The following is a 12,744-nucleotide window of genomic DNA, read 5'->3' on the forward strand; positions in this document are numbered from 1 at the left end:
ATTCTTACACAAAAGCTTTTTGCTGGGGCCTTTTTAATTCATTCTTCAAATCTATTATTTCCACACTGATCTGCTTACAAAAAGCTCCAAATTGTGTTTGTCACTAAAATAAATAATACTCTAGCTTTCCCAAAATACAGTGTACTTGAAACAATACATATACGAATGAGCTGCCTCATGACTGTAAGAGAAGTTCCATATTTCTTTCTCTATGATAAAACATCAGTACATGGTGAAAATAAAAAAAATGCCTTTTTAGGAGAAACTGGTTCCTGGTACGCTAGATTATTTGCTTTGATGATTGAGTATTTTGCAGTGTATGGTTGCCTATACATCACTGTCAGCGAGGTAAAATAAACACCTTAATTTTGAATCTGTGGGTTTTTTTGGTGGTAAATAGCCTGGTTTTGTTTGATTGGTTAAAACATCAGGGAAGTATAATGGTAAGGTTTCCTTTTCACAATATATTATCTTATAAACATAGCAGTATTAATGCTGACACCTAGTAGTATCATTATTAATATCAGAACATCACTGAATTCTCATTATGGCTTTACCTGCACAACTACAGTAATATTACAGTAGTGAAAGAAAGCAATTATTTCACTTCCTTTATGGATTTCCTGGTACAACCAGTCTTGGAGCTATCTAAACCATAATTTTTAAAATCACAGGAATAAAAGTTCAAATGAAAACAACTACAGCATTGGTAATGTCTGTAGAAAGTGAAGCTAATTTAAATTCATGTCAGATTGAACAAAAAAAATGGGAAACAACGAAGACTAAAAGTTGTCATAGGCCGAAGAACTTTTTGAGATTTAGCTATTTCTCCTACACATACCACAAATGTGAATCACTCACAAATGTGAAAATCTAGCTGAAATTGTTTTCACTTTTAGCCAGGTATTTCCACTTTTTAATTCCAATATAGAACATACCAGCAGTAATACTTCATGATTGTTTCTGACTCAGAAAGAAGCGCTCTCACATCTGTGACCAAATTCAGCGATACCAGGCAAATGCATGAGCAACTTCACATTAAAAACTAAGTGGTTTTCTTTAAAAAATTAAGAGTTCCTCAGCTTCATTCTGTCCTGCGTGTATTTATGAGGAAATCATTAACTCAGTTCCAATTATTTGGTGTGGATTAATTTCTGATATAAGTAATTTCTGATGGTCCAGCAGATTATGCAATAAATTGATCCAATCCACCCCGCTGTCCATAAATAAGCTGGACATCTAGAAGAAACTAGGGATGCAGTACTTCTGTTGTTTGTGAGGCATCCATGTATTTGAGGAAAGTGTTAAGTTTTCAATTTTAAAACATCATATCTACAGAACTAATAGCAACAATAATAAAAACAGCATTATGAAGGCTACTTGTTGCACTTAATTGTCCTACCAATTTATAACAGACTAATGCTAACAACACATGTAATGGGAAGTCCTGTCCTGACTGATGATACTCATGGATAATTCTTTTCCATTATCTTTTCCGAGTTTAGCGCTGCAGCCAGAACTATGCTATTTTTTTTTTTTTCCTTCAGTTGTAGTTAGTTTTCAGATCATCCAAAACACTGTGGGTGCATATGTACAATCTCCACTTCTGGTCATTTAGAACAATGTAATGAATTAGAAGCCAGAATAATAATTTGAAGATTTGCATGTAAACAAGTATTTTGCTCCACTTGCTTTTGGCAAAGATTGTTTCATTGGGGTATAGTAGAACCATCAATGATATAATTCTATTCCTTAAGATACTGTTTAGGGCCAAAAAAACCCACCCCCAAATGGCTTCTATTAATTTTCTTTTACAGTCTAGGACACAAGGGAAATAAATGATGTCAATTTGAATGTGGAATTTAAAATATGTTAATGTTTAATGGATCCCTATTACATGCACATACACACTCAAAGATAGCAACATTTCTCCTGGTTCTTCGATTTAATAATGAGTAAAAAGTGTAATTTTTTTACGCTTTGTTGCAACTAGTAAGATGTGACAAGGCTTCTGGGGAAAAATTTAGCTGAATTGCTCAGTTAAATTGCTCATGAGTGAGTTTAAGTTTTTTTCCTTTGGGAACTTAAAACTTTCTCCTCTGCTTTTGATTTTTGAATGTTGTTTCGTAAGTGGAGACAGGCTTTCATTTTGTATGACCTCTTAATTCACAATTCATCTTTACAGTCTATTTCTGCGACAGGTGTTTGCCTTTTTTTGGCCATGGTACATCTGAATTTCCTCCTTCCCTTGTGCGCTTACACTCTTTGGTGATCTTCCGTGTGCATTGAAACTTAGCACAAATGTAAAGAGCACGCTGCTACTAACAAGCATAGTTTAACCCTGTTGTAAGTAGCAATGATATTATGTCTGCAAGACGGCAAACATATACTCTGTGGTCATTTTCAGCTCTGACTTTGAGCACACGCCAACCCCTCCATGTGTTCTGGATGCTTTCTTCGCTGCCCTCTTCTACAGATACCCTCACACGTTGCATCAGAAAACCCTTGTCAGGGGTGTGGCACCCACAGCCCAGGCAAGACTCTTTCTTTTCGGTGACTCATGACGGGGCATCAGCGCTCCCTGCCCAGACCCATTAGCGCCCATTGGACCCACACGCCCCTGGGCGGAGGGAAGCGCAAACCCGTTGACAGGTGAAGATGGGCGGGCGGTACCTGTGCCCGAGCGGTCTGGCCCAGACCCGGCGGGGCGGTGCGGCATTCAGCCTTGCGCCGGGGCCACACGGCTGCCCCCGGGAAGGGGTGCGGGCGGCCCGGCATTGTGCTTCCCTCCCAGCTCCCGCGGCCACATCCCAGGAGGAGGAAGGCAGCGGGGGCTGTCCCTACCCCCACACCGCCCACACCAGAGCCCCCACCCTGTGTCCCGCCTTGGGGCGGTGGCGCCCCACCCCTCCCCCCCCCGCCGCAGCACTCCCCCGCCCTGGGCCTCGTCGGCCGCCGTCCGTCTTCTCAGGTGAACGCGTATCCCTCCGCCGCCGTCCCCACCGCCGGGCTCGCAGCCCCGCAGTTCCCGGATGGAAGCTGTTATGGCCGCCGACAGCGGCTCGCCGGGCTATGGAGAGAGGCGAGGTAACTCCGCGAGGGGCGCCCGGCGGGGCAGGGGGGGTGTCCGCGCGGGGCCGGGGGGAGCTGCCCGGGGCGGGCTGCGGCGGAGAGGAGCGGGCAGGAGGTGCGAGCTCTGGCGGAGCAGGAAGCCGCCCCGTGGTGGGGATGACTCGTTAAATAGTCCGTGCCCCCCGCCCCCTCCGGCCGCGGGAAGTTCGCGGGGTAGCCGGGGATGGCGGTCGCATGGCCGGGGCCGGTGGACAGCGCCCGGCCGCGGCGGGGAACGGGCAAGAATGCCTCGTGGTCGGCTCCAGGGCTGCTTGCGGCGGCGTATCCCTCCGCAGGGCTACGCGGAGCCAGGCGAAGCGTCGCGGGCAGCGCGGCGCCCCCCAGGGCCGTGTGTGTGCCCTGCGGCGGGCGGCCCGGCGGGCGGGGGCAGAGCTGACCGCCGGAGGAACCGGGTGGTTCCCGAGAAGGAGGTGGGGAGGGGAGGTGTCCCGCTCGCCCCTACCCCAATTTGGAGGAACGCCTGGGTGGAGCCCGCGGCGAGGCCCTGAGGCGGTGGCAGCCTCGGGAGCTCCCCCGCCGGGCTGGCGTCACCGACCGCTTCTTGCCGCGTCCATGCTCTTCCCTCTGTCCTCGTCCCGGAGACGGGGCTACAGCCCTGGCCCTGCTCCTTGGCGAGCCCCGGCAGCGTCCCGCGGGGCCGCCGCTTCTTAACGGCGGGGCCGGGAGCCCCGAGCGGCGGGACGGGAGCGACCCCGGGGGGCGGTGAGCGCGGAGCCGGCGCTGGCTCAGGTGCGGTGGCGGGGCCGTGCCGCCCCGCAGCGCTCAGCCGCGCTTTGCCCAAACGGCAAGTTCGCTGGGGGGCACGGGTGCCTATGTTTGTTACCTCGGAGAGTGATTTGGTGATTTATTTTTATTTTATATTTTATTTTTACGAAAGCAGATGTGTCAGATGGAGCGTATCTGACCCTCAGAAGCTGTAGCTCTGTGAGTTCTCGAAAACGTAGTTTTAGAAGTTCGTGCATGTGTCCAGACCTCTGCAGAGGTGAGGGCACTACTCTGAATTGCCGACACAAGTAGGATGGGACCAAGCATCGAAAATACTTTAGCATAGTTGTTTTGTTTTTCTTTTGGTAAAATTTAAATTAGTGTAAACAATTTTTACAGGAGTCGTGAAACTGCTACCTGTTTGGAAATATAGTTTGAATTTCTGTTATTTGTTCTAAATGGAAGAACTGTAAAACGTAGCGAACTTAGTTGTGTCCTGCTCCTATCTGTAATTTCTCACTAGATGGAAGTGTACAACTAAAAGCTTTTTTTTCTCCATGAGTACTTTTTTTAAACAAAATGCAGACATATTGGAGCATTTTTGTGGCAAGAAAATTGAGGCTTAGAGCTTCAAGTGGTTACTTATGCCTGTGCTTAGTGGCTTTTTTCTTTTTATTCTTTTTTTTTTTTTTTTCTTTTTAAATGAGACTTAACTTTGACGCATGCTTATGTATTTTCAGGGTTTGTATTCATCCTATCTACTTGATTCAAACCCCTGGGGTTTTTTGCAAAACTTTCTAGAAAATTATGATTTGGTCTTTACTGTAGAATTTATTACAGTTTTTACTTAAAAAAAAAAAAAGTTTCTTTTGAGTTCAGTTTAAAATTTGATGGACTGTGGTAATAGTAACTGCTTTCTGTCTTGTTTTTAAGTTACATGTTTGTGCTCACCACTTACGAATGTCTGAGAAGTAGTGACAAAGCTAAGGTTATAATAGGCCTCGTTAGGAGGAGTTTGCTAGTGATTTTTTAATTCCACTCATTAATTTATAATTTGTCTTGTATTTGATGGTGTTTTTTGGGAGAGAACATAGTATGTCTCACAGTTTTTCTGTCTTCAATATATTAAAAATGCAGATAATGTAAAATTGTGAAGGATTTCTGCTTTTTGGCAGTTATGCTTGTAATTACACCTTTTAAAATATCTTTCCTTTTGTTTTCAGACATTTTCTCAGTATTCTTCCTGACTGTGGCCTTTTCTGAGTTTTACATATTTACCTCTTCTATGTGTGTGGAAAAATGTTTAAAAGGCTGTTGAAGAATTGAAGTCAAGTCTTTTCTTAATGTGTAAGTCTGTCGTCTTATTTGATAATGCATATTTAAAGATCCCTGGGATTTTTTTTTTACTGGTTGGTTGTTTCTAGTAAATATTTATATTTATTGTGCTGCAGGTGCTCGTTGATAGTTGCATGCTACCCAATAATAACAAAGTTAAATTGTAATTTGTGTGGTTAATTAGTTAAAGGAGATCTTGAATCAGGTTTGAATATATCCAACTGAGACTCTTTGCCAAACATATATATACTTTATCCAATAAGTCAGTGAAATGATGCCCAATTGATGACCACATTTACCTCATCTTAAAAGCTCGAGGTTTGTTCTCTGCAGCATACTGCATCCACTTCTGATTTTTTAGTGTTAGTTGCATACAGATTTCAAGTTTCAGTATTTGACTATATAACATTTTAATCTGAATGATAGGCAGCTAACATCGGGATGATGTATTGCATCATGCAACCTGTAATCTTCATGTGTTGCGACTGCATATTAAAAAAGTTCTTCGGCAAGCAGGTCCATGTCATTTTTAGTTACTTATTCCTTATGCGAGAGTTCAACTTGTTCAAATAAGGGATTTACCATTGACAAGAGAAAGCATTACAATACAGTATTCTTTTTTTTTTGGTGAAAATGGAGTCTAATGTAGATGAGTTCTTATCTTCTGAAGGCTCAAAGTACAGTAATATGCCAGGTATTAATCTCCTGTGTGGAAGATGGGAAATGTATAATTGAGTTTAAAAACAAACCCACAAACCTGTACTTAAGGTGTTTTGGTTCGGAAGGAGGGAGTGTGGGAGTGTGTCTGTCGGTGTTTTGGTGTTGGTTTGGTGAATTTGAATTTGAATTTGTTTGATATTGGAGTCTGTCTAAAATGTCCAAATCTGTTTTGCTTATTATTTTCAAGAAATTGCAGAAATGCTAATATCTTTTCCAAAGGAATGCAATAAAGTGTACGCTTAAAAAAAAAAAAAAAGTGTTTTCTTGCTATGTGATATGTGAGTATGTCCCCGAAAATTATTCATTCTCTGTTTTCTTTGTGAGGTATTTACATGTTTAATGCCAGATACTTCCTTCTCATAGGACTGTGGGAAAATATTGGGGAGACCTTAGTGGTGTCCACTTCATCACAGTGAGGGAGAGGATGTGATCATTCTTTCAGTTTGAATGTGAATAAGTAGGATGATCTAATGAGTTTCAAGTCTGCGCTGGTTCAGGGTGGGCAGCGAAATAGTGGAGGGAGAACTGCTGGTCAGATTTCAGCCAACGCTTTACTTTGCTGGTGAAGAATAAAGTGATGCTATGATTTATGTTACTGAAAAATTTTTTAGAAAAAAGTATTATATACTAGTGAAGAGAGGGTGCTTGTTCCTTTTTGGTTTCAGCTTTCAAAATCCAAATTATTTTCACTGCTATTCAATTTCTGCTGATTTTATGTTGACATGTGGGAATGTTGTTCAAGCGTAGATTTGAGCTGGCATAAATTGTCAGTTCAGCCTGTTATGGAAACACTGACACGAACTCTATAGCGAGACGATGCTGACCATACCTGTGTGAGCCTAGAGGAGTGCTGTTGTCAGTCATGCTCTTGCTCTGAAAAGATTAACTTATACCCGGGAACATATGGTGAGAAACCAAAGTTAACTTTTATCTGTTGGTGACTTCAGGGTTGTGTGGTACTGAAAGTAGGCATGCAAAAAATTCATTGCAGCTGAGTGTCTTTTTTTTTCTCCTGTCAATAAAGGTGACATCTCCATTAGTGAAGCAGATATCTTGTCAAGTGTGGGGTTTTTTTAAATTTTATTTTATTTTCTAATCACAATAATTAGCTACTAGTAGAGAAACAGACTTGAGAAATAAAAGTATCACCTCCTGTTGAATTGGACTTGTTTTTAGGATTTCAGGTAGGTACAGTTAGTGATCCATGTCACAGATGAGGCATCGTGCTTATATTTGCTAGCTGCATTTAAGAAAGCAGCTTTTGGGATTTCTCATGCTTACAGATTGTCCTCGTGGGAGAAATTCAAAATTTGATGGCATGGAATTTCATTGTTTTAATCTTTCTGTAGATGTTGTCCTTTAAAGCTTGTTTTTCAAGACTTATGTATATTTTGTGGGGAAAAAAACCCAACCTAAAGCATCAAACCAACAAACAAACACGCTCCCACCCCAGCCACAATCAATCAAAGGTTACAGTGTAGTGTGTAATTTTTTTTGCCTCATGCTTTTTTCTTTTAAACGCTATTATAACAATCAGCAATATATATTAATGAATTGTAATGAATATTCTAATTGCATTAGTTTTAAATGTAATATTTTCTTTATTTTCTGATTTCAGGAGAATAAAATGGAGAAGTTCTAGAACCTTGAGAATAACTTGAGGCAGCAGTCGTGCTTGCTGCAGGAACTGAGACTAATATCAAGAATTCACTTAAAGAGAGAAAAAACCTAAAATCATGCAATCTGAAAAGGAACAGTTTTTTCCTGATAAAAAGCAAATTAGTTTGTTAAAACATAATGCTGCGAAGAATTTTTCTACAGATACTACTTTGGAAAAAGTGCTGGTGAATGATCCTTTAAGTATGATGACTCAACCAGCGATTTTCGATATCAATCTCCCTTGCAAACTGAAAAGTGTGAAAATAGATTTACCCAGGGTGAGCATTCCAAATGAAGTATTAATGAAACATGAAGTTGATAGATTTAGAAAACTCTTTCAGTGTAAACAACAAACTGCCAGGAAGTCCTTAAGTCTAGAGAAAATAAATGGAAGCAATCCCAATTGTTCAGAGGGAAGCCACTTGCAAAATAAACCAGAAGTGCAATTTGAAGAAGGATTGAAAACTACAGCAAAGATACTAAATTTCACTTGTACCAAGTGCAAGGATAACATTAGATACAGCCCGAATGATCTACTGAAACATTTTCAGCTGTTACACTATGGGGAGTTGCCTCTCTATCCTTGTGAAATGTGTAACTTCTCGGCTAATGACTTTCAGTCCTTTAAACAGCACAGACGCACCCATCGTAGCACTTTAGTAAAATGTGAGCTTTGTAATGATGAGCATATGTACACTTTGTTGGATTTGACAAAACACTTCACATCAAAGCATTGTGTAAATGGTCACTTTCAGTGTGAAAAATGTGGTTTTTCTACCCAGGATGTGGGCACATTTGTTCAGCACATTCACAGACATAATGAGATTCCATTTAAATGTGGAAAATGCCATCACATAAGCTTTACAAAAGAGGAGTTCCAGAAACATCTTGTTGTTCATACCAGTATGTTTCCTTTCGGTTGTCAATATTGTAGTTACAGCACGCCACGGAAAGATTATCTTTTAAAGCACATCATAGCTTTACATAGTGACCACTTGTATGCAAAAGAAGAACTGGAAAAGGATAAATGTGAAAAAAGAATAGTGAAGACTCCAGCAGGACTGAAGCTTGTGTTAAGAAGGTATAAAATGGGAGCATCGAAAAAAGCACTCTGGAGACGGAAAAAAATAAGCAGTGGAAGTGACAAACCTGGAGAAAAAAATGCACAAGTGCTAAGAAGTGTGAATAAAATTCAAACAAAAGCTGAGGAGCTGAACCAGTGTATGAGAGATGTGGAAGCAAGTGAAGAGAAAGATCAGATTCTCTATACAGAAAAGCATAACTTCATGGGTGGAATGCTCTCTACTACTACAGCACAATATGATAAAGCAGATGATGGAACAAGTTATGGTCTGGGATTATTGAAAAATGCTGTTCATGGGCCAACAGTATTGATGGTCAAAAACAATAAAATATCTGTTCCAGCAAATTACAGTGCTAAATTTATGGGATTTAAAATGGTAGATGGAAAACAACATATTGTTATAAAATTATTACCTACAAATAAGCAAAACGCACATTTGTTGGGTCAGAAAGCTGATCCTATTAAGGATGGCGCTACATCTCCGTTGCTACAGACTGCTGATCCCTGCGGCTTGTCGTCAGGTGCCAGACCACATGTAACTGATCAGTCAACTTTCAATTCTGTTCACCCATTAGCCTCCCCTCCCTTTTCTTGTTCTGCTCCTCATTCAGGAAAAACAAAAGTGGAAAAACAAAATAACTCTTTATTGTACAGTAAGAGTGTTTTTCAAACTGTAGCACCTTCTAATGTAGCTGTAGGAAAAAGTTCAAATTATTTGCCAGTGAAGTTTGGTTCAACTGTACCTCCATGTGACGAGGTGACAAAAGATGGAACTCGAAGTAATGTCTCGTGGGGAAGCTATAGTCCTCCAAGTCATCCTCAGGTATTACTACCCACTATTACAAATACACTTCATTATGACCCTGTGAAGACGCCTTTCTTTCCTGAACTGAAAATACAAAATGGTGGCCTAAATAATAGTAATGCAACTAATAATCTCTGTTATTCAATGTCAGTGGATTCTTCCAATGAAGGGTTGCTGTCTTTTCACAACTATTCCAAAATGGACACTTCAGATAATCCATGTAGCGTTTGGATGTCAACAGATGATAGTTACAAAGAATTTATGTCTAGCAAAACAGTTTCTTTTCAAAACAGTAGGAGAAGTGAATCTACATCTGCATATTCAGCGTCAATGAAAGGCTTAAAACCAGGAAAAGTTGTATCAGCCCAATCAAATATTAGTAAAGCTTATGGACACATAAACACTAATAATAACTCTGTGTCTTCTAAAAGTCAATCTAAATGTGTTATCGACAGTGAGTGTTTTATGGAGGATCAGCATAATGGCCAGCAGTATTTGGATGCTAACATACATCATGGCTTTGAGAACGTAGCTGAGAAATTCCAAGAAAATGGCTCTGATTGTGTTAACTCAGTCTTAATGCCTAAAATCACATCTGTTTTCTCATTGCAGAATGTACAGGCAGCTAATTATTTTTTGCCTGAAATAAACCAGTTACAGCAAGATGTGTTAAAAGTGAAAGCAACTACTCTGCAAGAATCCCACAGCAAGACAAATAACTGCGCAAAACTTCATTCTGACAAGCTGCTTTGTGGCCACAAGACAGGGAATAAAGCCTTTACACATTTGAAAAGCTCGACGACTGCATGTAGTTTTCAGAGGCCTCCTTCTAATGCAGGCTTTCATTTATATAAGAGAGAGTTGAACGCAAGATGTAGCACAAATAAAGGTACATATTGTGGGAGAGAACGACAGATGCCCAGGACATCATTTGATTCACAGGGAATGGATAAATTACCCAGAACTCCAGGTGCTGGTACATCGCTAAAAACTCCTGCAGATGCAATCATTACACAGCACGTAGTAAAAGATCAAATGCTGTCTACAGCCCAAAATCCTACCAGCTTTTCACCTGTTATTCAGGAACAGAAGCCCCTTTTAGTTCAGTCCCCTTCAACAGGATTATTTATTCCTTTGCACCTTGCTAACCGGCCTGGACTACGGGTTGTTGCAGGAAAATCTCTTCTGTCAGCCAGTTCATCAGATGGGCATGTGACTAAAGGTGTACCTGCATCTTTTGTTTTAAATAAAGGACCTGGAATGATTTTGACATTTAATGGGGCAATTGGAACAGCTGCCAGTGTCCCTAGTGATAGTTCTCAGGTTTTAGGGAGAGTTGCATCCAGAGAATATGGTAAAATAACCATCCCAGCTTCAAAAGTGGAGGGGAAAAATGATGGTTTCAGAAGTCTGAGAAGTTCCTGTAGTAGGAGATCATGTAGTACAGCAAATGACTCATTAAATAACATACAGATCAAAGGACCTCGTGTAATTGGAAACTCATCAGAGTCATCTGCGAAAGGAATTTCTTCTATGAAGGTGTTGGCAGAGCATCAGGATGCTGGTTTTGGTTCCTTGGAGTCAATAAACCAAGAGGAAATAAAACAGAAACAATGTGTTTATGCACTTTTGCCTGACAGACAGCAGGCACTTTTTCTGAAATGTATGACACCAAACAAGCCTGTAGTTCATAAACATAGTGTTTTTCAGGATTATACTCATTATCAAAATTGTCAACCAAAGAAAACTGGAGCCATGCAACAAAAGCTTTTGCTGAAAATTAAGACTTCTACTTCAGATACACTGGCTGATAGCACTCAGTCAGTAAGCAGCTCAGTGCCCTCACTACAGTTGGATAACTTGCAGTCCCATACTCCTGCACTAGCACAGAAACAAACTAATAGTACTTCTAATGATGCCTTAATCTTACCAGGTAGGTTAATGCCAGCAAATGCCTCTTTGGCAAGCTCTAATCCAGCATGTTGTGTTCCTCCTGTAGAGCCTGTTTATTCTACCAGGTCTGCGGGGACACGGTTGCAAAAAGGTTCTGTTGAGAGTGCGCAAGTTATAACTGCTAACAACAGGAATAACTTTGGTAGTCAGAAACCCACATGGGGCACCCGAAACAGAACTGCAAAAGAAAAAACTCGTTTAAAACGAACTAGGTCTAAAAGTTCAGAAACTGTGGGTGTGCGAAGAAACAGGAACTTCAAACGGAAAAGTAAAGATAATTGCCCGGAACCTCCAAGAAAGAAAGTGACGTTGCACAGAAAGTGTAAAGAAAAGAATCTAGCTGAAGTTGTTAGTCAATCAGGTGGCCCTTACAAACCAAGGGCATCAAAAGAAACTGTGAGGACTCTGAAATTACTTCCATTTAATTCTAAACAGCTTGTAAAATGCCCTCGGAGAAATCAACCAGTTGTTGTGCTTAACCATCCTGATGCAGATGTTCCAGAAGTTGTAAATGTAATGAAAACCATTGCTAAATTTAAGGGACATGTTCTTAAGGTTTCACTGTCAAAAAGAACTATTGAAGCGCTTCTGCAGCCAGCTTTCTGCAATCCTTTGGACATAACTACTGTTGATCTTTCTCAGAAGAGGCACAAGACAGTAAAACCTATTAGTCCTGTAAAAGAAAGATTTGTCTTAAAATTGACACTGAAAAAGACTAGCAAAAACAATTATCAGATTGTGAAAACTACCTCTGAGAACACCTTGAAAGCTAAGTTTAGCTGCTGGTTTTGCGGTAGAATATTTGACAATCAGGATAATTGGGTAGGACATGGACAGAGGCATCTGATGGAGGCTACTCGAGATTGGAATTCATTAATGTAATGATGACCAGTGAAGAAAATAAGTATCATGCATTACAGTTTTTTAAAAAGAGAATCAGCTGAATTAGGACACAAGTAATTATTTTCTTTTGTATTTCAGTATTGTAACTGAAGTTTAAAAATGATGCAAAGTGTTTTAAAAGGAAGGACAGATTCTCTATTGCCATCAAGCTTTGAGATAGATCAAGGAGCTTTGTGGTTTAGATAATTTGTAACTAACTGCAAATACAATTCCAGAAAAATATATATTATTTTTTGTTACTACTATCATGTCCTCTATTTTTATTCTGTAGAATGAGTCTTCAGGGCTTTTGTTCTGTACATATTTAAAAAACCTAAACATGTAAATATTTTTATACTTTTCATTTATTTGGTATAATTCTTGCACAGAAATTTACCACCACCCCCCCCCCCCCCCCCCCCCATTTTTCAGTTCTGTGCATGCACTACTAAAAATCAATTTTTTAAAT

The 12,744-nt window shown here is 40.5% G+C and overlaps 1 protein-coding gene across 1 annotated transcript; it reads left to right on the forward strand.

The window, feature by feature from the left end:
• Positions 1-7,628: 7,628 nt before the first annotated feature.
• Positions 7,629-12,275, forward strand: ZNF518A (zinc finger protein 518A; the record flags this gene model as incomplete). Its single annotated transcript, XM_080347876.1, has 1 exon — positions 7,629-12,275. One exon carries the CDS (start codon positions 7,629-7,631, stop codon positions 12,273-12,275), a length of 4,647 nt encoding a protein of 1,548 aa, XP_080204002.1.
• Between the last annotated feature and the right edge of the window lie 469 nt (positions 12,276-12,744).

The sequence above is a fragment of the Nesoenas mayeri genome (assembly GCF_963082525.1).
Source record: "Nesoenas mayeri genome assembly, chromosome: 7".
In the NCBI taxonomy this organism is placed as follows: domain Eukaryota; kingdom Metazoa; phylum Chordata; class Aves; order Columbiformes; family Columbidae; genus Nesoenas; species Nesoenas mayeri.